This window comes from Rhinolophus hipposideros (genome assembly GCF_964194185.1).
Source record: "Rhinolophus hipposideros genome assembly, chromosome: 13".
Taxonomy (NCBI): domain Eukaryota; kingdom Metazoa; phylum Chordata; class Mammalia; order Chiroptera; family Rhinolophidae; genus Rhinolophus; species Rhinolophus hipposideros.
In genome coordinates, this window is record NC_138059.1 from 28,947,172 (window position 1) to 28,975,123 (window position 27,952).

The 27,952-nt window shown below is 37.7% G+C and overlaps 1 protein-coding gene across 4 annotated transcripts in view; it reads right to left on the reverse strand.

The window, feature by feature from the left end:
* The window catches only part of FZD6 (frizzled class receptor 6), a 32,930-nt gene extending 21,559 nt beyond the window's left edge, over positions 1-11,371 (reverse strand). For 2 of the 4 annotated variants that reach the window (XR_013994732.1, XM_081070077.1), the window contains exons 1-2: positions 11,223-11,361; positions 9,802-10,133 (exon numbers count right to left, since the gene is read on the reverse strand). Coding sequence is in view for 2 of the 4 variants with exons in the window: in XM_081070075.1 (XP_080926201.1) it covers positions 9,802-9,978 (177 nt within the window). In the remaining 2 variants the exon portion in view is untranslated. Of the gene's footprint in view, positions 1-9,801; positions 10,134-10,906; positions 11,120-11,222 lie in introns of those variants that run through there. The other 2 variants (XM_081070075.1, XM_081070076.1) reach the window with 2 other exon arrangements.
* Between the last annotated feature and the right edge of the window lie 16,581 nt (positions 11,372-27,952).

Sequence of the window (27,952 nt, forward strand, 5' to 3'; positions counted from 1 at the left end):
ACCAGGTTCTTCAGCCTCCTCCCACTGATCTGACAAGCCATCCAAAATCCGTTCATTTTCTGCTTAGTCAAAGTTGGTTTCTATTGTTGGCAACCAGGACTGACTGGTTCGAATTAGAGCAAGACTCAGTTGTAAGTGATCTCTGTGAAATAAGAGGAATTCTAGAAACGGTTTTCTGGTCTAACTGGGGCTGATGCCGTGACTACTCCGTCAGTACTTAGAGGGGGAAATCTGGCAGCCCATGGTATACAGTAGAAAAACGGCAAACTGCATTATCCTAGCAATCATTTAGAGTCCAGAGTGTCTTAGAACGATGTGCCCAGTAAAGGCAAGGCGGAGTGGCTGCTGCCAGAGAAGCTGAAAATAGTATGAAGAGCATGAAGCATTCAAGGACTCCGGGCTGAGGTGGGCGCTTCCCGTGGCACTGTTTGGCCTAGGGAGGCTGCGACAAACCTGGGCTGGAGGTGTGGAGTGAAACAGGATTAAAAGGCCTGAATGCTTTAAGAAGCTGCAAACCAAATGCACAGTTTGATCCTGCAGGCTGCCAAACTACATCACTTAACTTCGTTTCCCTGTCACAGAAGGATCTAGTGATACTGTGATTAAGTGAGCAGCGGGACTCTGAGCTCTGAAGTGGCCACACGTGACAAGGTTCACGTTCTCACACAGTCCTCCGCACTCAGAGCCCTCGAAGCAGACCCTTTCCCCTAGTCTGCTGAGGCAGACACTCCTGAGAGATTTACTTTGTAAGAAGAAAACAAATAGCTTCATACTCCATCCCCACCCCTTTTTAATGTCCCAACTTACAAGTACGGTTCTACCCCAGCATGCCCTGCGTCAAGTCAAAATTGAATCTGCAAAAAGATTAGACATTACTCTAAGATACTGTCCATTTATGCTGTTTCTGAGGGTGCTTGATTAAGGAGGAAAAGAACACAATTTTAGATGGGGCTAAGTTACACTGGTATGGGTATATTAATTCTGGATCCAATGTGCTTCATTGGAAGTTTCAGAAACCGGGCTTTTGGTGGTCAGATGATAAACAGACTTTTGACAACGGCTTGGTGGAAATCAACCCAAAATCAACCCACTGTTATTTCCCAAGTCCATGAGTGTATATTTTAAATAGTCGTGCTTAGCAATAGCACAATCACTACACTGACATCTTTCGTAAACATTATAAAGGCAGAAGAGTCCAAGCAAAGCCATTAGTGGTCTTTCTTTATCATGACAGAAAATCGAGAGTAATACTTCTGACCAGGGGGCTTTCAGAGACTAGCGACACCATCAAAAACATATTCAGGGGTAGTAATTCTTAGCAGCTGCCCATTTTCATTGTCCAGTACAACTGGATAGGTTATTAATAGATTGTCTTATGCAACCTTAATCAAATGACTAAGGCGCTTTTCCAGATGTGGTCTCTTTACTGTAGCAAATCAGTATAGCCCTAGTACCTCAAATGCAGCTCTAATCTGAACGCTTTTTTCTCCGAAAGCAATTTACTTTCATCTCGCAGGGACCGCAGCACATCTTACTGACTTGCCTTAGAGCAGTGGCCATGGGAGTGAATCAGCAGCATCAGCATTCCCTGGGAACTTGTTAGAAATGCAAACTCTCCACCCCACCCCAGATTCAGGAATTCTAGGCTGGGGTTAGTGATTTGTTTGTTTGTTTTATTTGTTTGTTTGTAATAGTTTTTCAATGTTAGGGGAAGCGGTAGTTATACTAGATTGTATGTTTTCACAGCCCTAAAATTTAATTTACACAACTAATTAAATTGAAATTGTCCAAAATAATGACAGTAGAAATTATGGCAGTAAATACAGAGCTTGAAAAGTCAAAATAAATAAAAAGTAAATTCACTACTGAGGTTTTAATGTATATAGTCTATGTATTTGCTTATGAATACTCTTTATGAACACATACATTTTTAAATAGCTGCTGTTTACTTTTTTTGTAACATCATTGTTTGAATTTTATTGCAAGAAAAAAAAGCTAGAAAAAAATCCCATTATCAGTCTGTGTTTTAACGAGCTCTTCAGACCATTCTGATACACACCAAAGGCTGAGAAACACTGCCTCAGAAAAACATCAGCTCTTCAGCTCTGTGCCTGAATTTCACTGTCAGACTCTAACCATATCATGGTTGGACAGGACGTCATACTGGCCCATCATACTTAGGACAAAAAGCTGATGAGACCATAGACATGTGACACTCAGGAGATTAATCCTACATAAATAAAAGGGACCTTGGTTTTGCTAATACTTCCTGGTACAGACTGGACACAACTATGGGACATCTAGAGTAATCAACACAAGCTACCTCTCATGAATGGGGTGTTACCTAATTCACCTACTCCTGACATCAAGTGTACTCAAATAGCATTCCATCTTCAAGTGGCATGAGCAGAATTAAAGACATGGGAAAGTAGTGTGAGCATATTACTCACACTCTCAGAATGCCTATTTGTGCCATACTACCTACCACCTTTTCCTTAAAACACACCAGCTAGCTCCCCCATGCTATAATGACATAATAATGAAAGGAACCATAATATGGACCCGGGGTTGGTGACACTGTAAGATCCTGAAGAGAAAGTCTGGGTTAGAATTCTAACAGAAAGTGATCAAAAGAAGAAAAATATTTTGATGTTTTAAAAAATATAAAGCAAAGCCTAAGCAGCGTGGTCCTGCATCAGTATCTTGGCTGTGCTTTGCCCCTCTAGTTCAAAGACACAAGATATATAAACATTTGTCACTTCTGCAGCATGAATCAGAATCCCACTGGTACATGGAAGCAAGCCACTGTCACCAGTGAACACGGCCAAGTGACTGCAAAGCATCCGATTTTCACCTCAAGATTTGTGTTTTCTACTCATGGTGCCATACTGAGTAACGCTCAAGAAGTAATAAAAGCTTTATTTCTTACTTTATAATGGCATCAAAAAGAATGCCAACTTCTGGTAATGGTAAAGAAAAGAGAGAGAAAGTGAAGAAAAAAGTAATGGGCTTCAGCCAGACCACAGACTCATTAAAGACCTAAAAGGGTCCTCAAAGTTTACAATTCACAAAACAAATACTGTCAAATGGTTACAAGGGTCTGGAGTAAATTCTTTGAGAATATTAATGGACTACTGTGTATAATAAAGTGGTAAAAACTCTGCCACTTATTTTCATGAATGTGACTAATCTTAGGCAAGTCAGCATCTTTAAAAAATACAAGGCAGAGCCTAGAATACAAGAGAAGAATAAAAAACAAAAATTTGCATTATTTCCATAATGGAAAACTTGCTATTTCTGAAACATTTCTTAGCATTACAAATTTTTAATTATTTCTCCAAAACGGCTTTCCTTTGGAAATTAGACAAATACATACAGTAATTGGTTGACACTACAAAAAAAGAAATCTCTCTGGTGATGTGTCAATTAATTTTTTAATTTAGAACTTGTAACTTGAAAAACTGCAATTCTGGGGAAGCTACACATTCAGGCACACATTCAATAACATTAATGAATGAATAACATGACAAATATCCACACCAGAGTAATAAGGCTTCATTATCCACATGCCACATTCTCAAGGAAAGGAAATAATCGCAACACAACAGTCTTCCCATGGTCTGAAAGAACCACGTCCTTTGGTGGACAGGCTCTCCTGAGGGCACAACTAATAATATCCTAGACTGCGGGATAGAGGGAATAGCTCTATGGGAACCTGTGCCTATCAGCAGAACTTCCCAGAAGAAATACTGTCCTCTGTTCACGCACACGTCTAACCCTGATTCTACAGACTTAGAAACAGTCTAGTCATTTTCCCTACTGCCTCAATACAACATCACAAAGCAAAGTAAACTTGTGGTTTCTACATTTTAAACACAATAGTAGCCACTACACACAACTGAGTTGGAACACTTTTCAATGTCTACTTCATTTTAAATGACTCACTAGCTTACTTTCAGAATGGTTACAGCTATTTTCAGAAAGCCTTCCCTGAAAAATAAAGAGGTTAGTAACACTAAACATTTTCTTACTGGCGTATGGGGGGGTATAAGAGTAGAGAATTAAGGAGGAAATAAAGGGGTCCACCAGACTCTTCTAAAAGCAGGAAAATGAAAATGTTTAAAAACCACTGCCCACGACAAATAGAGTTTTTCTTAGAAATTTGTTTATAGAGTTTTTCTCCACCTCTTTATTTTTAATTGAATAGAGACTTTTAGTAGGGCATATTAACAGGTGGAAAAGAAAGGGTTTTTGTGTTGTTTTGGCTTACTTCCCTTTAGATTGTTCAAAAGTGGAACGACCACATGCTGTTCCAAACACAATACATGACTTTGCTTTTGCCTAGGCCTCAATGAAGGCAATTCAAAAAGAAAAATAAATATTCCTGTTTCCATTTTCCCTAGATCAGTCTCAGCTCTTTTTTGGATGAAATCAGTCTCTCAAGGGACATCAACCTAACAATTTGAGAAACAATGCTCTAGATATGAAACAAAAAGGGACACAATGGAAAACCAGCAGCCATTTGTTTTTCCACTTGGGAGAATTACACTGTACAACATCCTTTCATTATGAAGCCAAGTTACTATTCAGAACTGTAAATTAACTCTTTGTAATACAAATGACTTCAGCTTCAGATAATAAAATAAGGAAAAAACTGAAGTCCCTGATTTCAAGCAATCTGAAACAAAACTAAAGAAGTAGGATATCCCAATCAGATCCTTTTGGTTTGTGATAAATTTGACTTAAAAAAAATTTATGTGTAAAGTAAATAACACATAACTCAGTTAACATATTAATAAGAATGTTTATTTTTATGTGTTATACATGTATAATCCTTAATGACACTTCTAAGTACTTTAAACCAGGGTTCAGCAAACTATAGCCTGTGGGCCAAAAAACAGCCCACTGCCTGTTTTTGTAAATAAAGTTTTATTGAAACACATCTACACTCATTTCTTTACATATTGTCTAGCTGATTTTGTTGCAACTGCAGAGGTGAGTAGATGTGACAGAGACTGCATGGTTTGCAAAGCCAAAATATTTATTATTAACATTTGGCCCTTTACAGAAAGTTTGAATTCTTTGCTCTACACCAGTGGGTCTCAGATGTTAACATCATAAGAAACAGCTACACAGCTTGTTAAAATACAGTGTCTTGGGCTCTGTCTTCACAGGTCATGATACAGTAGGTTGGGATGGATGGAGTCCATGAACTTGCATTTCTAACAAGCTCACAAGCCACTGATCTATGAACTAACCTTTGAAAATCACTGCTTTAAATCATCTCATATAATCACAGATCAGCAATGACTACAAATGTTATAAATTCTATAAAACAGGATAGACATCACACAAAATGAAAAGTAAGGCATACAAGAGGACTGAGATAGATCTCCTGACTTACATGGAAGTTTTAGTGGCTAAGACAGCACAACTGGTTGCCATAATCATCATATCATTCTTGAGCCTCTCATCCTAACATTAATTCATAGTGAACACTGAAAATTCAACAGGGACCAGCAGGAACCAAAGGCACTTGGGTTGGAGATGTAAAGTCCAATCTGTTCTTTAGAGAAACTATAAAACACTTCTTTTAAAAAGTAAAAGCCAAGATACATGCAGTTAATAACTTAGTACTTGCTGGACTATAAACTTACGTACTAAAGTACAACGTTTGAAAAAAATCTGACACAGTTTATATTATAATGGTCCAATCTAAAGATGATTCCTTCACTCCATATAAATAAATACAAATGGTTAAAATTCAAATTCTTTAAATATATTCTAACAAATGTTATCAAGCTAATATGAGAAAGAACATAGAGGATGTCCACTGACAAATTTTATTAGAACTAAGTTTAGGCAGAAAGAAAGTAGATGATATGTAAACCACCTAAAAATATTAGAACGTCTTTTACTTGGACACTGAAGAACATAGAAATAGAAAGTAAAGATTTAGGGGAGAAATTCTCTTTGCTGATTTATTAGGACCGGAAACACCACCTTTTTCTTTGTTCAGCCTTTACTGAGCATCTGCCATGCTCAGAGGCACTGTAATGAGCACTGGGGATGGAAATAAACATGACCCCTACTCTCAACAAACCTGCAATCCAGTGTCAGAGACAGGTAAATAATTGCAGTACAGTAAAGTAAGTGTAAGGACAGTCATATATAGTATTATCACAGTGTAAAGATTGAGCTGATTAAATAAACTTGGGACAAAGTGAAAACAAGCTTCACTAAGCAAAGAATTATTACTTCAATTGAGACCTGAAGAAACTGAACAGGTGAAGAAGGATGGGTAAAGAGCCCAAGAGGGAGTGGATACAATACGATGTGCAAAGGTACAGAAGTGAGCGAGTAACATGGATTGAGTTCTATAAAGAGGTTGGTTTGGGTGAAGCAGTGTTTGGAAGGGACAAGATGGGATGTTGGACAGGAAGGCAGGCTCCCACAAGAAGAGCCTTGGGTGCCATACTAGAGTCAGGTCTTTATTTTTCCAGCTTTAGGGAAACAGTGACGAATTTAACTGTAAAGTGGACTGCATGGATTTGCATTTTAACAAAATCAGGAGCAACTGAAGGCTAAAGATTTCATTTTTCATCTAAAAATTCTGGTGAGACTTTATATTCAAGGTACAGATGAGAGGGGAAAAGAGGTAGAGATGAATAAAGGTTAAAAGAAACAATCTCCCAGTGTAATCTTTATTTAAATGAAGTTTGCAATAAAGTAGCCAAGACTAAATTAACACATCACATTCTGAATCTTAAGAAATAATTTTTTTATCCCATAAGGTTAAGGGTAAAAATAAAAGTTAAAGATGACATTATGGTCCATGTTGGCAGAAAAGACTGTCAGACCCTGAACAAATCATAACTTCTTTGGGCTTCAGTTTCTTCGCCTGTATAATGAAGGATTCAGGCATTCTTAACCTGGACTACAAATACATTTCAATATAATGGGTTTCCTTTGTAATCCTACTCATTTTATTAAAATTTTAAAACATTCTCTTACTCTGAGAAGGGGTCAAAAGCACAAAAGAGGTAAAGAAGCTCTGCATGGTATTTAGGGTCACTTATAACTTTAAAATAATAGGATTTTGGACATTCAGTACAGGAACTAAAAGAGAATACCACCGGCTAACGACACATAAAGATGGGGCAAGAGGAAAAGCACAATACCATGGACCAAAAAAATCATATATTGGGATTTAAAGTCTGACTCAGGTTGATATTTTGCCTTTCCATTCCCCTTTCTTCTTGTAGACTTCAACTAATGCTATTAAATGACTGCTTCATGGCTTTCTTCTTTTATATCCTTAAACCTACTGAAGTATGATTTATAGAATAAATCTTAATAGTAAAGGCTATGAGAAAGTTTAGTGTACAAGGAAGGTTATATAACAAAGATGTATCTTCAAATAAATAAGAACAAAAATGCCTTTTTGATAATGTCCAGACACAAAATTACCTGGGAAAGAGCAAGGTAAATAAAAAACTTTTTTTTTCAGCCAGAAACCATTGGTTTAAAAAAGACACGTATAGAACAAATATTAGTTCTATCATCCTATAATTATATGCATTTAATAGCAGGACGCATCTCTCCCCTAGGAGCCCTAAATGATCTATATGTATAAGGTTGATGCTAGCATTTGAACTTACAATGTTTGTAGCCACTACACAGAAAGGGAACCAGATTTAAAAAAACAAACAAACAAACAATATTAAGATCTCTACGAGTTATGAAACATGTACTAGCATCAGAGAAAATGTGAATAAATGATATAATTATTCCTTGAAGGTATCCCCACTACATACTTTATTTTAATCAGAGTAAACTATCAAGATGGTTCTGATTAATCAATGAAAAGTCTCACTGGATCACTCGTTCAGTGTTCAAAATTACATCTTGCACCAGTTTGAAAATCCACTGAAAGATTACAATAATATAATTTGTAATACCCTTTTAAAGTACATCAACTTAGTATTTAAAAACCCTCCTATTTGCTCAACATCACTAATCATCAGAGAAATGCAAATAAAAACCACAATGAGATATCACCTCACCCCAGTCAGAATGGCTTTCATCAACAAGACAAATAATAACAAGTGTTGGAGAGGCTGTGGAGAGAAAGGAACCCTCATATACTGGTGGTGGGAATGCAAATTGGTGCAGCCACTATGGAAGGCAGTGTGGAGGTTCCTCAAAAAATTAAGAACAGAATTACCATATGACCCAGCAATCCCTCTCCTTGGTATCTACCCAAAAAATCTGAAAACATTTATCCGTAAAGATGTATGTGCTCCAATGTTCACTGCAGCTTTATTTACAGTGGCCAAGACATGGAAACAACCAAAGTGTCTTTAGACAGATGATTAGATCAAGAAGATGTGGTATATATACACAATGGAATACAATTTTGCCATAAGAAAAGATGAAATAGTGCCATTTGAGACAACCTGGGTAGATCCTGAGATTATAATGCTAAGCGAAATAAGTCAGACAGAAAAAGTCAAGAACCATATGACTTCACTCATGTGGGGTATAAAACAGAAACCAACAAATGAACAAGACAAACAAACAAATGAAAAATCATAGACACAGACAACAGTTTAGTGGTTACCAGAGGGTAAGGAATGGGGGAGGGGGTAGAAGAGGGTAAAGTGGGTCAAATATACGGTGAGGACGCTGGGTGGTAAACACAATGCGATATATAGATGATATATTATGGAATTGTACACTTGAAACGTACGTAACTTTACTAACCATTGTCACCCCAATAAACTTTAATTAAAAAAATAAAAAACAAGAAAAAAAAAGAAGAGCCCTTCTATTTTAGACATGAGTATATAAGGTATATGAGTATATAAGGTAGTCCGACAACTATCCAACAAAACAATGGAAGACTTTTGAAGCTGCAAAATCAAGTCCAGTCAGTTTTTAAAGTAGTGACTGTATTAAAATTATAGGGGTTTCATCTCTTGGCAACAATCTGAGGGTAAAAGAGGCCTTTACCAACGTTGGACAGCTTTTCTGGAGAAAAACGACAACAACATTTGTCTTCTTTCCTTTAAGATACTTATCAACCTAATAGATATATAGGAGAGGGCAGGTCCCTACCTCTATCGGTACCTCTTTCTTCCCACATCTCCCTAGAAATCTGCATATCTCTAAAGCAGAGGCAGGTAACTGAGGCACCTAAGGCAATCTTTAGCTTCACTCTGTTCCTACCCCGACACGTGGTTTCCTTTAACAAATATCTTACAAAGAATATTGAAGTGCTTTAAAAAGTCACTTTTTAGCAAAACACCATTTACAGCCCCCAAATCTTTCAATAATTGATGTGCTTCAGAAAACTGTGCCAAACGAACATTACAACTACTTACGAAAATATATGTAGTCCAGGCAATATAGATTGCATATTTAGTGAATTAGGAAAAATCCAGAATTCACATTATTAGAGGAAGTACTGTAATTGATTCAGGAAAGCAAAATATTTGCCAGGTGCAAGGTATTTCTAAATCATTTATTACATTTCATATAAAATGGACCCTATCTTAAGTAAATACACTAAACAGAACCGCAAATGTATACAAATACAAGTTAAAAGGGAGATTTCATTTTCAAAAGGATTGTGCTCGCTTCGGCAGCACATATACTAATTTTCAAAAGGATTTATTCCAAATATGACTTGTACACAACTGAAAGAATCCTTTACTGTCTTAAAAAAAGTCACATTTATAGTTTATTCCAGAACAGAGCATAAACTATTTTGCGATAATGGTATGAAGAGCTACTCACCTCCATTTCTACAGCAGCAGTACTCTGGTCATAATGACCCATCAGATTAGGGAAAAACGTCATGTTGTAGGCCATTTTCATACATCTGGGAACAATAATTGGTTCACACGTGAAAAGACTGTGCCCTCTTATGAGGGGTAGAAAAACACATGTCCACAAAAATGTAAACATTTCCATTTTCTTCAAATTCCTGCTTTTACCACATGGCTTGGATTAATCGCTCTTTTCCTTCTCAGATTTCCATCCAAAGATAAAATGTTCAAATTCCTCATTTCATTATTTTACCATTTTGAAAGAAGTTCTTTTCCTAAAAACGAGTTCCACATCGATTACTGTAAAAACAATCAGGAGGGTGTATGAGCAACACTTGTTATAAACTCAAAGGACATCCAAGCGCAGAGTTAAGATTTTCACTGTAGGTAAGTAACATTGGCAAAACGATGGAAAATTCCATCCTTGGGAGATACTCTTCCACCTGCCTTGGCCCAGACTGTACCATTTTCATTTGTGGAGAAAGTCTCATCTGTAGGGAACCGATGATAGGTTTGTGCTGTGTACTGAACACGGAGTAAAAAGGGGGTGGGGGGGAATTGAACGAGTGGATGGAGAAAAAAGTAATGCAGGATAAGTTAAAAAGCATTTAATAAGTTAAGGACGGAATAAGTTAAAAGGGATTGAATAAGTTAAAAAGGCACTGAACGAGTGAGATGGAGAAGTAGCGCAGAACAAGTTTAAAAGGATTCATAGAACCGTAAAATCTAAGTGCCCCTGTTGGACCTTATCCTGTACAAGAAAACCGACTCCCAGGGAAATTCTTTTAAGACCTAATGTGTCCTTAAATACTTTCAAGACACGGTAGAGCCAGGGTTTGTGGCAGTCTTCTAGGGATCTAGTACTTTTGTTTTTCTTAAGGGGGACTTGCAGGAGGACCGAAACGAGTTTTCACAGGGGCTTGGGGGATGAGTGACTCCACCGAAAGGGAAAATAAGCAGGTCTGTCCCGGGAGGGCGACCGAGGCTCCGCGGGGGGGAGGCTGCGGGAGCAGAGGCGCCACCGACCGCACCCCTCGCCCCCGTGCCCAGCCCTCCAGCGCCGGGCGCCGTACCTCGTCCCACACCGGGCACCTGTGCGGTCTAGAACCGTGCAGCAGCTTCCCTTACCCCGAGGGGACCTGGCATCGCCTTTCAGAAACTAGCCCCAACTTTGGCTCAAACTTCGGCGGAAGCGGGCGGTGCCGCCGCTGCTTTCTGGGCACCTGCGGCTCCGAGCGCGAGCTCCCCGCCCGCCCCGCACCCCTCGAGGCCGCCCGGGTCGCCCCGGGACCCGCCCGGTCGGGGCCTGCGGAGCCTCAGCTCGGGCGGCGGTCGAAGGCAGCTCTCCCTCCCCCCCCGTTCCCTTCCAGCCCGCCAGACCCCCGCGACCTGAGACCGCTCCGGGGGCGTCGGGGACTCCCGCTGCCGGGGCAGCCGCGCGCAGAGCGAGAGCTGAGCGATCCCGCGAGAACGCGCCTCCAGTTCCCGCGGGCAGGTCCGGGCGCGTGGCGGCGGCGGCGGCGCCGGCCTGGCCCCCCGCCCGCGCTCCGCCCGCGCTGCGCCGGCTGCGTCTGGCTCGGGAGAGGCCCGGCGGGGCGGGGGTGACCGGGGCCGGGCTGCCGGGGGCACGGTGACGGCCCGGGAAGTGCCCTGCACCTTGCCGTCTGTGCTAGTCCCAGGAGCGCGGGACCGTGCCCTATTTCGCGGTCCTGTCGAGCGGGGTGCAGCCTGCCAGGATTTTTTGGAAGCTCTTGGTGATCACCCCGATAAAGTTTCCTTGAAAAGAACCCACTTCGTTTTGGATTTCAGGAGCCAAGAATTTTAAACGGCCCTTTAAAGAATTGGCCCTTTAAAGTAAATTGCCTAAGTGACTGTAGTTGGAAACTGAGTCACTTCCCGGGTAACAGGACTAAAAAAAAAAATGCTTTTGTCAATTTTCGGAGTCTGGTCAGCAACTTGAGACACAGGTGGCAATGGAATTCCAGCCCTGGCAGGCCTTACAGTTTTATTCATTCAAAATCGTAATAGAAAGTTGAACTCGAGACATCAACCTAGTCTTTGGTACCAACTGACACACACATCATCTCACGTGTTCCCCCTACGCATCCTTCCGTCCCTCCTAATGCCTGACAACCACAGATCTTTCTATTGTCTCCATTGTTTTACCGTTTTCCAGAATGTCATGTAGTTGGACTCATACAGCATGAAGCCTTTTCGAATTGGCCGCTGTCACTTAGTAATATTCCTCTTCTCAAGGCTTCTCAAGGCTTCATAGCTCATTTCTTTTTAGTGCTGAAAATTATCTCATCGTCTGGCTGCATCACAGTTTATTTACCTCTTCACCTACTGAAGGATATCTTGGTTGATTCCAAGTTTAGGCAATTATGAATAAAACCGCTATAAACACTTGTGTGCAGATTTCCTGGGATCATAAGTTTTCAACTTTTGGGTAAATACTAAGGAGCACAATTATTGGATCATATAGTAAGAGCATGTTTAGTTTTGTAAGAAACTGCCAAACTTTTCCCAAAGTGACTATACTATTTTGCATTCCCATCAGCAATAAATGAGAGTTCCCATGGCTCCACATCCTTGCCAGCATTTGATGCTGTTAGTGTTTTGGATTTTGGCCATTCTAATAAGTGTGTAGTGATAGCTCATTGTTTCCATTTGCATTTCCCTGATGACATATGATGTGAGCATGTTTTCATGTGCTTATTTACTCTCTGTATATTTTCTTTGATGAGGTGTCTGTTAAGGTCTTTGGCCTATTTTTTAATTGGGTTGTTTGTTATGGTAGCATTTTAAGATTAATTTGTATATTTTGGATAACAATCTTTTATCAGATATATCTTTTGCAAATATTTTTCTCTCAGTCTGCAGCTTATCTTCTAATTTTCTTGACATTATCTTTTGCAGAGCAGAAGTTTAAATTTTAATGAAGTTCAGTTTATCAATTATTTCTTTCATGGATTGTGCCTTGGTTATTGTATCTAAAAAGTCATCACCAAACCCAAGGGCTTCTAGATTTTCTCCTATTTTACCTTCCAGGAGTTTTATAATTTTGTGTTTTACATTCAGGTCTGTGATTCATTTTGAGTTAATTTTTATGAAGGGTGTATGATTTGTAACCATTTGCATGTAGATTACCAGTTGTTCCAGCATTGTTTGTTGAAAAGACAATCTTTGCTCCATTATATTATTGCCTTTGCTCCTTTGTCAAAGATGAGTTGACTTTATTTATATGAATCCATTTCTAGGCTCTCTCTTTTGTTTCATTTATTAATTTGTCTATTCTTTTGCCAATAACACACTGTCTTGATTACTGTAGCTATATAGTAAGAACTGAAATCATGTAGTGTCAGTCTAACTTTGTTCTTCTTCAATATAGTATTGGCTATTCTGGGTCTTTTTCTTCTCTATATAAACTTTAGAATCACTTTGTTGATGTCCATAAAAGAACTTGCTGGGATTTTGATTGGGATTGCATTGAATCTACATCAGATTGGGAAGCACTGACATTAACAATATTAAGTCTTCCTATCCACGAACATCGAATATCTCTCCATTTATTTAGTTCCTCTGTGATTTCTTTCAACAGAGTTTTGTGGTTTTCCCCATATACATATATATATATATATATATGTATATATACACATATATACAGATATATACATATACACATATACATACATATATATATATAGATATGTATGTATATGTGTGTGTATATATATATATATGCAGATATATATATATATATATATATATATATATATATATATATATATATAGTTAGATTTATACCTAAATAATTCATTTGGAGGGATACTAATGTAAATGATACTGTGGGAGTGTTTTTTTGTTTTGTTTTGTTTTGTTTTCCCAATTGGCATTGTGTTTTTAATTTCAAATTTCACTTGTTCATTACTGGTATGTAGGAAAGTGATTGACTTTCATGTTAACCTTGTATTCTGCAACCTTGCTATAATCACTTACTAGTTCCAGCAGTTCTCTTAGTTGATTCTTTCAGATTTTTCTACATAATCATGTCATCTGCAAACAAAAACAATTTTATGACTTCCTCCCCAATCTATAATACCTTTTATTTCCTTTTCTTATTGCATTAGGTAGGACTTCCAGCATGATGTTGAAAAGGAATGGCGAGAAGGGACATTTTTCCCAGTCTTTCAGAAAGGTAAGCTCCCAAAAGGGTGGGGGATCCCCTGAAGACTGGGTTTCCCATGTCTTCTCAGACTTGTCTACACAGCCTCAGCAGTTCATCAGTTACAGTTCAGATTTCCATACCCCCAATTGGTTCCCCTGGAGATTTCTGCTCATGGGTTTCTAGTCCAGCAAGTTGTGATTCTCTGTATCTGTCTGTCTCTCTGATTTTGGGAGCAGCAATTTGCTTTGTGGCCTCAAATCTCTGACAGATCTAAGAAGAATTGTTGTTTTTCAGTTTCTTCAGCTTTTTACTTGTTAGGATAGAAAGATGGCTTCTAAGCTCTTTACATGTCAGACCAGAAACCCTAATTCTTCATTTTCTAAAGTAAGTATAGCTTTAAGAATTTGATTGATAATTCCAGTTGCTATTGCCTTAGCAGAACAAAGTTTCTCCAATTTAAAATTGTTTAAAAATTCAAGAGCTACAATAACTCAGGAAAGCTATAAAATCTGGCATTATTATTAATAGAACACTGATTATATGAAAATCTTCATTATAACAACATAATTAAGTAATTTTGCTGAAACAAAGGGAAGAAAATAAATTTATGGAGTAAATATATAATTTGTAAATTGTGTAAGTTTTTATTTTATTTTTATTACTTATCCAAACATTTTCAACTCATCACCAGGCTATACGACCACATAATTATTATTATATATTAAATTTATTCATCTTTGATAGTTTGCCTATACTCACTAAAATAAATGTATACATTAAAAATTTTATCTTAAGATAAAGGTAGGAAGACAGAACATATTTTATTTCACAGTTTGTTAGCTTGATTTATGACTTTTAACTATGTTGACATATAGTACGGTGTCCTCTTTTGTACTCTTGCCTGAGGCCTGGAGACATATGTGGGTAGACCTGCTTGCGACCTGATGGCCAGGCATTAGGGAATGGATTGGGGAGCAAACAGCAGTAGGGGAACTACAGCTGGAGGGCTGGGCTGAGCAGAAAAGAGCAGGGAAAGAGAGGAAGTTGGGCTGCATGGGCTCCCTCCCTCCCAAAATTTTCTCTCAAACTCTTCTTTGCCTAGCTCTAGTCCCTCCAAGTGACATGTGTGAATTTGATGACTTACTGACTTAGTTTAGGGGAGCCTATGAACACACATTGAGGAGAGCCTTTATTTAAAAACTTTCACTTGGAAGAACAGTACCTGTCGCTCCCTGCTCTAAAAGCTAATTGCTGTAGTATCTGTAGCATAGCAATTAACCTTTTGCTGTGGTTGTATCCATTATGGTTGGCCAGAAATAATACATCTTTTAATTACTACCTCCAGTAGTACTGGAAAAAAAAAAAACTTCAGTAGTAACATGACACTGCAGGAAAGAGCCACATATTTTAATGACAGTTTGATGTATAAGATTGCCTCTTTGGAGCTCTGGAATTGTCATTTACAAATAAAGAGATTCATAATGCTAAAGAAAAACAGCTTCAGCTCTACTAATGTTTTTGAGTTACATTTTGTGCCTGTGAGTTCACCCTGCTTGGTTTTGTTTTTAGTGGCTTCAATATCTGCCATCTGGTCATCTTTAATATTTAATATCTTATTCTTTCTTCTAGCAAAGCAGCCATATTAAGTCAAATAATCGAAATTGTATTTTCTCTAAAGCTAGTAGCAACCAGAAAGAGGCTTCTGCCTCAAATGTAGTGGTTTAGATAATAACTAAATTAATTTTCTCTGACTTGCAAAACTAACCTTACACCTAAATTGTGCATCAGGGGCTGCTAATGACGATATGTGATTTTTAAAAATTGCCTTAAAAACGAATGGGATAAATATGTGTTATAGATTCATAAGTGAAGGAAATATGGAATTAAATTTTAGAGAAAGTGCAATTAAAGAAATATGCTATTTTTGCAGTTCAATAGGAAAGAGTTTTTAGAGGAGGTGGGCTTTTGGGTGCAACGTGAATGTAAAATTATTGAGAGATTTGGTGTTTCAGACATGGTATGTGGATTGCAAGACAGTTTAGTGGTGGCAACAGGATAATTTAGTACAATAGACCTTGTGTGTTTTCACTTGAAGGCAGAGGCAGATTTATAGCTAATGAAGCTTAAGCTTCAGGGACTTTTCCAAAGTCCTGTCTAATTTTATGTTTGAAATCTTACATTCTTTTTCTTAAAAAGAGTCCTTCAAATTGCAAAAGCTTTGAGAGCTTCACGATCAGAATTCACTACTCTTGAAAGAGAAAAAATAGTATAATAAAGACCAGGGAAATGGAGTAACTCCGGTGGATTTTGAGGGAGTTAAAAACAATTTAAAAAGTTGAATTGATTACCTCTAGGAAAGGGGGAGTGGTGGAAGGGAAGGCTGTCAACCTATGTTCTTATTAATAATAAACCTTGTAGAACTGGTTAACTTTTGCTCACATAACTTTGACGAAACTTTAAACATCTATTTATTTATTTATTTAAGGAGAAATGGAGCACTGGGTTGTACATGTACCTGCAAGTTCTTTATTGCAGAGATCTGCAAACCAGTCTTTGCCTCTCTAATCTAGAGACCTTTACTGGCAAAGGGAGAGTTCATTGGAAGAAGATAGTCTCCCACATTTCTTGTCCTGGCCCTTCAAATCCTCTATTAATAATGAGGAATTTTTTTTTTTTTTTAGAGAGAGTTTTCTTCGTTATCCTCTGTACTGGCCTGGATTCTTCCATACGCACACTGCCCTATATGAAAATAGAATTCACCCTCAAGATGGATTCAGCCTCCAAATAAATCTACTAATGAACAACTAAAACCACAATACAAACTTGGGTAATTATGGTCTCTTTCCTAATATAATTTTGAATGATCACTTTAATTTTTAACTTTATGTCTTTTATTTAAATGACTATACTTTTGTTCAAATTGAGTAGATTATAATCTTGAGTATTTTATTTAAAAAAAGAGATGATTTAAACAAGGATTATATGAATCAAATATTTCCATGTTAGTAAAAACTGGACAAAATATTGTATTTTAATTTGATAAACAAATTCATTATAGCAAAAATGACAATAAGAATTATATGGGCGGTTGAACTAGAGACAGCGGAGATTATAAAAGCAATTCTCTGGGCTTGCTATAGTAATAAGATAAATGTGAGAGTCATAGAACATTTTCCTAAAAAATTTTAATTGGTTAAAAACAAAAACACAGTTGGCAAATCTAAGCTTGAGCTGTGTGAGACCAGGATATGTTAGGAGTGACAGAGATGAAAAGGAGAGATAAAAAGATATATTTACAAGGAGATGTAAGAAACTGTAACATTAGGTTCCCTGTGGCTGATTGGCATAAGTAGAATCTAAGGCAGAGGCCGATGTGCAAAGGAGACTCTTATTTTGAGCACATATTACTTTTACTAAAACATTTTGAAAGAAAATAGGAAAATCTTACAATGTAGTGTATGTATAACAGCAAAGGACAAAAATGAAATAAAAACACAATGTTAAAAACAACAATGTGATACTCTCATAAACCTATTAGAAAAGTCAAAATCAGAACATGAACAACACCAAACGCTGGTGAGGATGTGGAGCAACAGAAATTCTCATTCATTGCTGGTGGGAATGTAAAATGGTATGGTACAGCCACTTTAGAAGACAGTACGGCAGTTTCTTACAAAACCAAACATACTCTACCATACAACCCAACAATCACATTCTTAGATATTTACTCAAATGAGTTGAAAACCTATGTCTATGCAAAAATCTGCACTCTAATGTTTATAGCAATGTTATTCATAATTGCCAAAACTTGGAAGCAACTAAGATGTTCTTCCGTAGGTGTTATGGACTGAATGTTGTGTCCCCGCTCGAAATCAATATGTTGAATACCTAACCAGTAACGTGACGGTATTAGGAAGTGGAGTTTTGGGGAGGTCATTAGGTTTAGGTGATGTCATGAGAGTGGGGTCCTTTTGATGGGATTAGATGAGATTATAAGAAGAGGAGATACCAGAGTTTTCTTTTTCCACTATGTGAGGATACAGCCAGAACGTCAGCCGTCTGCAAGCCAGGAGGAGAGTCCTCACCAAGAACCAAATCCAACAGCACCTTGATTTTAGACTTCTCAGATCCGGAACTGTGAGAAATCAATATTTGTTGTTTAAGCCCAACCTATGGGATTTTGTTACAGCAGCCCAAGATGACTGAGACAGTAGGTAAATGGATAAATAAATTATGGTACATCCAAACAAAGGAACATTAGTACCAAAAAGAGAGGAGTTATCAAGCCATGAAAAAACATGGAGGAAACTTCAATACATACTATTAACTGAAAGGAATACTGCATTTGAAAAGATATGATTCTGACAATTGGGGAAAAGCAATACGATGGAGACAGTGAAAAAGATCAGTGAGTTTGGGGGGAGAGAGGGATGAATAGGTAGAATACAGAGGATTTTTAGGGCAGTAAAACAATTCTGTATAATACTATAATGGTGTATACATGTCATTGTACAGCTGTCAAAACCCATAGAATGTACTACCCCAAGAGTGAACCCTAATGTAAAGTGTGGACTCTGGGTGATTAATGATGCCAGTCTAGGTTCTTCAGTTGTAACAAATACACCACTCTGGTGTGGAATGCTAATAGTGTGGGAGGCTGAGTGTCTGTGAAGGGGGATATATGGAAACTCTCTGTACTTACCACTTAACTTGTCTGTGAACCTAAAAGTGCTCTGAAATATAAAGGCCATTAAAAAAAGAAAAAGAAAGGGTTCTATGAAAACTTCCCAGAACAAGACTGACATTCTGCTTTTGAGAGCCTGATGGTTAATTTAGAAAGATGGGAGAAGTTAGAAGTCCTTATTAGGACCTTGAAAAGTTATAGGCAAAAAGGAGTTGAGATTATAGGAACGCTGTAAAATAATTAGACCAATAAGTGAAATGAAAGGAAAGTCTGTAAGCAGATACACAGGTATTTACACTGCTCTGCCAAGAGGCAGTAGTCAAATCCTGGGCAATGGGATAGGGGTGCGGGTAATAGGGGATTCCAACTAATTCCTACTCTGTTGGGGGGATGGGGGAAGAAGGTGGGGAGTGCTGCACCAGGACTCCTGAGAGGTTTCAGAAAAAAAACCCACCCACAATGGTAAGAAAATGAGTGATACTGCCTGCTCTAATGGAAGGCAGGGAAAATTTCTAGAAAAATGCGTACGTCTTGGTCATGTTTCATCCAGTTTGGCAACTGGAGTTCCCATTTAAGAGATATTTTGGCAGAGAGCTACACACTACCAGACTGCAGAAAATGTTGGAATGGATACATTCCTTGACTTTTGTCCCATGGGACTGGTTTAACTATGGTTGAAATGTTGGCAGACCATTGTATTCAATAAGAAAAACAGTGATTTTGGACATTTGGTAACTGTTATGAACTGCAGGGTAACTATATCAGGCAGGAAAAAAACTCAACACATCTTGAACATTAGGCATGATTATTAGTTCTGCTTTTATCATTTTATTTAGCAGTTGATTCCCTTCTTAAGCCTTTTGCGTAAGACGATCTCATGTATTTTTCTAAACTGAATTTATGCACATTTCCTTTTCTGTGTAGGATGGAAACTCTCATACTGGAAAATTGATTCTATTTTGGAAAAGAAGTTTTCTTTTTAATTCATTCCATGCTTTTGGGAATCATTATTTTAAAACATTTTACTTGATCATGGTTCTAAGCTTCAAGTATAATAGTGAGATTCCTTAGAAATAAGCTGTAGGAAAAACAACTTTGAGATGGGAAAAGCCTGGAAAATGAATGAGGTATTTGGTGACATCCCAGGCTTTGTAAAGAGAACCTGGTGAAAAGCACTGGGGGAACACTTACAACTCCCAGGTTTTGTGAAGATAAGTATAGTCCTTACAGATAATCTTCCCCTTTGGTTGGACAGCAAGAGGCAGTGTAGTGTGACTAACAGCAAAGGCTGTAGCTTCAGACTTCCTGGGTTGGAAACATGGGCTGGACGTTTACTAATCTGTACTTTAGGTAAGTTCCTTCAGCTTTCTGCCATGGTTTCTATATCTGTCATATCAGTTCAATAATAATAATACATTTCCCAGTGGTTGTTGTGAGACTTAAGAACTAATTTATATAAAGCATTAAAACTGTTGTCTGGCAAGTAGTAAGATGCTGAATTCATGTTGGCTACTAAGTCCTTTGAGAAAGTCCCTGGAAGCCTTCTGGAATACAGGCAGTTGATGGTGGTATGATCTATTCTGACCGAACATCAGGCATTCTCCAAGTCTTCCCTTTACCTCAGCAGGTATTCTTGAAACCATTTACTATTGCCCATGTATTTACAGGTTAACTGGGTGGTTTTTCTTGTCTCTGCTAAGCTCTCTCCTGCCTCTGTGGTCAGCTAGAGATTAGCTAGTTGACTGAGCTTCCAGAGGCTGGCTGGCACTTCTCCATCTAATCTGGCATTCTCTAGCAGGCTAGTCTAGCAAGTTTTTGTTTTGTTTTTCCACAAGAGTCTCAGGGTTTCTAGAAGAGTGAAATTATGCAAGGCCTTTTGGGACCTAAACTCAGAACCAGCATATTGTTTCTATTGCATTATTTTGGGTACAGTGAGTCACGCGGCCAACCCAGATTCAAGGGGTGGGAAAATGCCATCTTTCAATGGGAGGAACTTCAGTGTAATCTTGCAAAGGGCAATGGGTGAAGGGAAGGGAATAACTGCAGCCATTTTTGCAAACAAGCTTCTATACAACTCAATTTAATGATTTCTTATACAGTATTTCCAGCTAATGGTCATGTAGCTGGAGCACCTTCAAAGATGGGCAGATCACTGTTTTATGAGACAGCTCTCATTATGGGAATGTTCTTCACTATTATGCCTCTAAATGACACCGACCCTCACAGAATCTTTGAATCATAGAATTGAAGGCCATTCAGGCAATGAACTTCTAGAAGCCAGATTCCTGTATAGGAAGCCACAGGAAATCTGCAATTTTCTACTGATTTGTCCCAGTTCTGCCTTTTAAGGCAAAACAAAACATTATGTTTTTAAGAGCCTCTAAACAAGGCCTATTTGGGCATTACATGATTGGTACATACCATTCCAGCCTCCACTTATTCATTTTTTTCCATTCATTTATTCATGCATTCTGGATCTATTAAGCAGATTCCATGGGCCAAGCACTCATCTAAGATTAGTAAGAACATGGTGTTTCAAGTTACTTAGATTTAACTCTCTCATTTTACCACTTGCCAATTGTGTGACTTAGGAAAGTTATATAATTTCCTTACTTCTCAGCGTCTTCATCTTTAAAATGGATATGTAATTATCATTATCCTCACAGATGGTTGTGATAATTAAATGAAATAACAAATATAAAGTGCCCGGCCTTTAGTCGGTACTCAGTTATGGTAGCTATCACTACTATTATTAATATTATTAAAAGATGTTTCCTGCCCTCGATATGTTTCTTGGGATCTCATGGTCTCCTGGGGTCTCGAATTACTCTTTTTTTTTTTTCCAAATTACTCTTCATGTTTGGCAATGCTTTTTTCTTTAGCATGAGAAATATTCTACATAGACAATATAACGTAGTGTAGTAGTTTGAATAAATGGGCTTTGCAGTCTGACACAGCTGGGTTTGAATCCTGGTTCAGGAGTTTACTAACTCCGTGACTTAAACTCTCAAAGCCTCAGTTTATAAATCTGCAAAATGAGAATAATAATAATTCATAGGTTTGATGTAAGGATTATTATATCAGAGAATGTACATAAAACCTCTAATGTGGGTCCTAACGCTAAGTCCCTCCACTGTCCATTCTTTACCAAATGGAAACTGTGAATTTTATTTAATGCATTTCATGATGTATAGCAATATGTCAAGGAAAGAATCAGGAGAAAACTTGGGTCAAAGTCATTCCAGCTCTTTCATTCTTCATCTCAGTGTGTAAGGATGGATTCTCTGATCCCCAGGATAACTTACATCTCTAATAGCCTATGATGTGCTTCTTCCAGGTTGTTCTCTTACTCCTTTCACCAGAAATAAAACTATGGAGGAGTGTTGGTATGACTGTAGAGAGTGCAAGAAAAATGAAATTCAAAGCCCTTCCAAGATTAAATGATCCCATATTGGGAGAATCTTGGCTCCCCAAGAATATGCCAGGCCACCCTCTCCTTGATAATGAAGGATGATGGTGTGGAAAGCCAAAGTTAAAGAGAAGTTGCCTTCTTTTGTCCTGGCATCATGCCAGGAGTTTCATATATTGCTAAAAAGAATACAGTGTGTGTGTGTGGGGGGGGGTGTCACAGCAGCTGTAACTAAGGGGATAGTCAGCTAGGTAGAGTCTATTTTGGAAAGCAGTAATAGCACTGTCAAATATTACAGGTAAATGCTTAACAAGCTCACATTTCCCTTTCTCTGTCCCCTAAAGCCTAGGAAAACAGTTTGACTACCTCTTCATTTGCAACTTCTTATGTCCTTTCTTGTGATTTTTTTCAAGTTAGCCTCACACGTATAACAAGTGTAGAAATCACTTAAAGTCGAAAGACAGCACTAACTAATGACCAGGGGCTAATTTCCTGTCACTGCCTTAATTATTGTTCAGAGGTAGAAAGGAAGATTGTACCAAATTATTTACTTCTATGTTCTAGTGCCTTAGATGCGTAAAAAAATTAATCTTAGTGTTTGCAAAGGATCTCCTTCAAGATAACCCAGACATGAGGAGTAGTATGAGAGGGAGCGGATGGCAGAACTGTGGGCCTTGTGATCTTTTTGTTTTTGTTTTTGTTTTACTTAATGTAACGAGCTCCCACTAGTGTTAATAGCATGTCCATAGGAAAAATTCATAACAATACATGACTTTGCCTGGCTTAGGTGAAAGGCCTGCTGTGCCTGTGGATGTGTCATCCCATAATACTAATAGCAGCCCACTGTAGCTGCATGCAGGCTAATCTTGTTATTGTTGGGTTAGGTTCCATTAAGAACGCAACATTCCTTTCCTCAAAAGGCTCTCTTGTAAGTTATCTAAGAAATGTCCCATGTTTGACAATGTAGTTGGACAATGAAGAAAATTTTTTTTTAATTCTCATGATAGAATCATTTCACGCCCAGGTGTGTCTCATTAGCACTGTTTCTGATGTGAACCAAGATAAGATGCTTCTTCAGTGCTATTGCAAGGACAGTTAATGTCTTGTACGATTCTTGTCATTCTCAATTGGAATATTAATCTCTAAGCAGCTCACAATAGGAAGGCCATATCACTGTTATCTATGTAAAGAACTAGAATCCAGATGCTAGTCTGACCTCCTAAACCACCCAAAGAGCAGAAGAGATAGTGGGAGAGAAAACTAGTTTGCACACAAAATAATATATTTCAGAATAAATTAAGCCTTGCAATGCATTAGAACTATTATAAGACATTTATAAACATTTATAAGTCTTTCTTATCTTAAGAATATGATAAGGAAAAGTCAGACATTAACATACAGTGTAATGTGTTGTGATTGAAGCCTTGTAGAATGTCATAGTGGTATTAGAAAAATCACCCCTGGGAACAAAACAGTAAATGGCAAGAAAACTTACATCAGATTCAACAAACATTATGTGGCAGTGGGCCACGGCTGCTGCTAGACAGTGGCTGGCAGCTGTGGCAGCAGTGGACCATAGTGGTATGTCAGTGGTTCTGGAAACAATAGTGAGCCTCAGGAGTGACAGTGACCAATGCCTGATGGGCCTGGTGACATCACTTTCTTCTTTTCTTTTTCTCTGTTTTTTTCTCTATCCTTGGAGTAATAGTAATATCCTGTAGTTACTAATTGCTCAGTTATCTCACTGTTCCCCTTTTGCTCCTTCAGTCTTCCAACACATATTTAACTATCCCCTCTATTGAATCCCCTGTGTGAAATACCTAGAATGTTTCTGACTGGACTCCGGTTCTGAGTTTAAGTTCTTAACTAGTCAGGAAAAAAAATGAAAGGAGTTAGAATTTACCCAAAAGTAGAGTGATTATTATCTAGACAAAAAGCAGAGTGATTACTATCTAGACCAAAACTAGAGTGATTATTAACTAGAAGAGCACCTAAACAATCAAAATATGAGGTATGAGCAAAAGTTATGGTGAATGGTTAAATTTAAAAAATATATTATAGGTAAAGACACATTGCCATTAATCCCCCTCAAAATACTCCCTCTTGTTTCAAACACACTTATCCTATCGTTCTTGCCACTTTCTGAAGCAGTTCTGGAAGTCCTCTTTCATGAGTATCTTTCGTTGCACTGTTGTGGCTGCCTCAATGTTTTGAATCAATTCAAAACATTTTCCTTTCATGGTCATTTTGATTTGGGGGAAGAGCCAGAAGTCGCATGGTGCCAGATCTGGTGAATAAGGTGGATGAGGACCCACCGTAATGTTTTTATTTGACAGAAATTGCCATACCAGAAGCAATGTGTGACACGGAGTGTTGTCATGATGGAGGATGAAGTAAAGACACTCACAAAACAGGACTTCCAGAACTGCTTTAGAAAGTGGCAAGAATGATGGGATAAGTGTGTTCGAAGCGAGAGGGTGTATTTTGAGAGAGATTAAGGCAATGTGTCTTTCACTATAATAAATTATTTTATTTAAACATTTACCATATTTTTCAATCACACCTCATAACTTGTTTGGAAACAAAAGATATAGCTCTTTTTTCTATGATATACATTATTTCTTACATAATTTTAAAAACATTTAAAATTTTTCTGAAGTTATAGATCTGCCTTTAATCTTTACTCTCACCCTAAATTTTTATTTACCAATCTGAAACCGGATTTCTAGGGAATACTAAACAATTAATTAGGCTAACTCCATGATTATTTAGTTGATTTGATCCCCCACAACAATGACAACTTAAACCTCCTATACTAAACACATTCAAAGTTAGTAGTATTCTCTGGTGATTAAGAGGTTGGGGATACAGAGGATGGGAAGATCCTAGAATGTGAACTCTTCTATTGGCTCAAGAGAACCTTTCCAAAATGGAAAGACTTTTAATCACCTTCTGCCTACTTACTCATGCTCCTCCCACCAACTGTTGATCAGGGAAGAAAAAAACAGAGGAGTGAGGCAGGACTTCCAAAAACAAAACTACAATATTGTATACACAGAATGATTTTAATTATATGCACATGTGAGCACCTACATGTACATATCAAAAGAAATATGGAAGGAAAGCTACTAAATGTTTGTAGTGCTTACTTCTGGGTTTGAAATTTTAAGTGATTTATATTTTCTTCTTTATAATTATCTCTATTTTTCAGTTCTTTCCAGTGTGCCCTGCACTGCTTCTTAAATAACAACAAATCATTATGTTATTTTTTAAATAAAAACTGATGAATGCTTTGCGTTTATTACTTTTAAGTCTGTGTTATCATAGTGTAAAGCGGTGGTTTTCAAAGAGCAGTCCCTGGACCAGCAGCATCAGCATCACCTGGGAAACTTGTTAGAGATGCAAGTCATCAACCCCCACCCAAGACCTCCTGAATGAGAAACTCGGGGATGGGGTCCAGCGAATCTGTGTTGTTGTTTTTGTTATTTTCAGAAAGGAAGTATAATTGTCCCTTGTTGTAGATGACATGATCTGATACATAGAAAACACTAAATACTCCACTGTTAGAACCAATAAACAAATTCAGCAAAGGTACAGCATGCATAATGAACAGACAAAAATGTGTTGTTTCTGTACATTAACAAACTACCTAAATATGAAATTAGGAAAATAATCCCATTTATAATAGCACAAAAAGAATAAAATACTTCTTCAGAATAAACTAAAAAGTGTAAATGCTGTACACTGACAACAACAAAACATTGATGAAAGAAATCAAAGAAGATACAAACAAATAGACAGACACCAATATTCATAGAAATCTGTGTTTTATGAAGCCCTCCGGGTGATTTTGATGCACGCTAAAGTTTGAGAACCACTGATCTAAAAACAGCTTTCATTACCCACATCTATAAATGTACCTAATGTTTCGGAAGTGGGGTCCAAAAATGTCAGTTATGTCAAATGCAGGATTGCATAATTGTGAGATTAATGAACTGATTGGGAGGAGCCTGCCTAAGAGGATGAAAGCTCATCACAATTATCCTATGTCTGAATTCACTGTAGGACAAATTATGCTGATATTTTATGATGAATATATTGGTCTTCAGAGAATATACACTCCATATCAAAATCCACGGTGCATTTTCTAAATGAAAGGCTAGATTAATTTAGCTCTAACTCAATGCTCTTAGAGACCACTTGATACCTGCGATGTTTTACAAGATTGGAGGAAGCTTTTTTTTTTATTCCTAACTCAAGTTTGATTTTTCTTCTGTAATTCTTCCTTCTCTCCTCCACCCCTGTAAAGATGGTGTATTTCAATATTTTGTGGAAAAGATCACCACTTCCTGGATGGAGGAGGTCCCTTTCTTCGTTTCCTCCATGGAGTACCCCACTAAATGGAGGACTCTGACCCTTTGTGACAGGAACAGTTACTTACACCTCTTTCCATCCCTAGTTCAAATCACAAGGCCTGGCAGACAGCAAGAGCTCAAAACATATTGGTTGAATGAATGAAGGAATGAAGGAATGTTACAATTCATGAAACACATTCATTTTTTCAGCATCAAAATATTTTACATAGCTAATTTTAACATAAGAAACATTTGTCTAAAACTTTACCTACATTAATTTTAATATGTAAAAAACACACGTACTTAAAATACAGTGTGGTGTGCTGCTTATCATTTTGTTCATTTTAACTTCATCAATTTTTCAGGAACTTCCAGCAGATGGCACCAATAAATACTGTCATGGGGCTGAATTGGGAATTGGTTGATATTTTTCAACATAAAATTTTTTTAAAAACTAAAGTGAATAAAATGTTTTTAGTCCAATTGATGAAAATAACTGGCATTTATTTAACATTTTGCCATTAACAAAGTACTTTTATATCTTTGCCTCAATTCTCAATTCTATCTCAAACTCTTGTCAATGCATTGAGAAAATTTTATTATGTGCTTTAGATTTTTGTTGACATGTCATTTAGTCATGGTAGCAGGATAATTTCTGCCAGTTAATAACACTATTATTAGTTTATAACACACAATCTTTCAAAGACCAAAATTTTTTATGGAATATTTGTACATGACCCTATATATGAGAACTGAACACTAACTCAGACCACTAATAATTTTGTGAACTATTTCTCTGGCTCAATAAACTGTAATGATTTCTTTCATTTATATGGAGTACTGTGGATACAAATCACTCGCATAGACATATCATCCTTTGATCCTTGCAACAGCTCAATGATGTGGGCCAAACAAATATTTTGTGGGTGAAGAGACAACAGTTCTCTTCTCCTTCTTTCCTACTCCTCGTCACTCTTCCTGGGCCCCATTGCTGCCCTTGTGGCTAGATTTTCTCAGGTTTAATATGTCATAAATCTTAACAAAATTCTAGTGATGTATAAATGGCAATTAATCTAGAAAACCACAAAGAAATACTTAGAAAAGTTAAAACTTGTTTGTAAGGGCACAGAGTTATACATGATAATAGGATCCCAGAGAGGAATGTCTCCCTTTCATCTTCCCCCTCCTCCAGCTAAACAGCGTCATGAGCCAGGAAAAGGTGGTGTCTCATTCTTTGCTCATTCTCTGGGGTCTGAAAACTCACTCACATGAAGGAGTTAGAGACTTCATATGGCAATTACTGCCGAAGCAATCAATATATAGTTTAAAAGGCCCCAGGGACATGGCAATATCTAATATGAAGAAATAAATTAGTAATTATGCTACCACTGCTTAATTCCCGAACTCTAAAAAGGAACCCTGTACCCATTTGCAGCCATTGCCAATTTCTCCCTCTACACAGCACCTAGAAACCACTAATATACTTTCTGTCTCTATGGATTT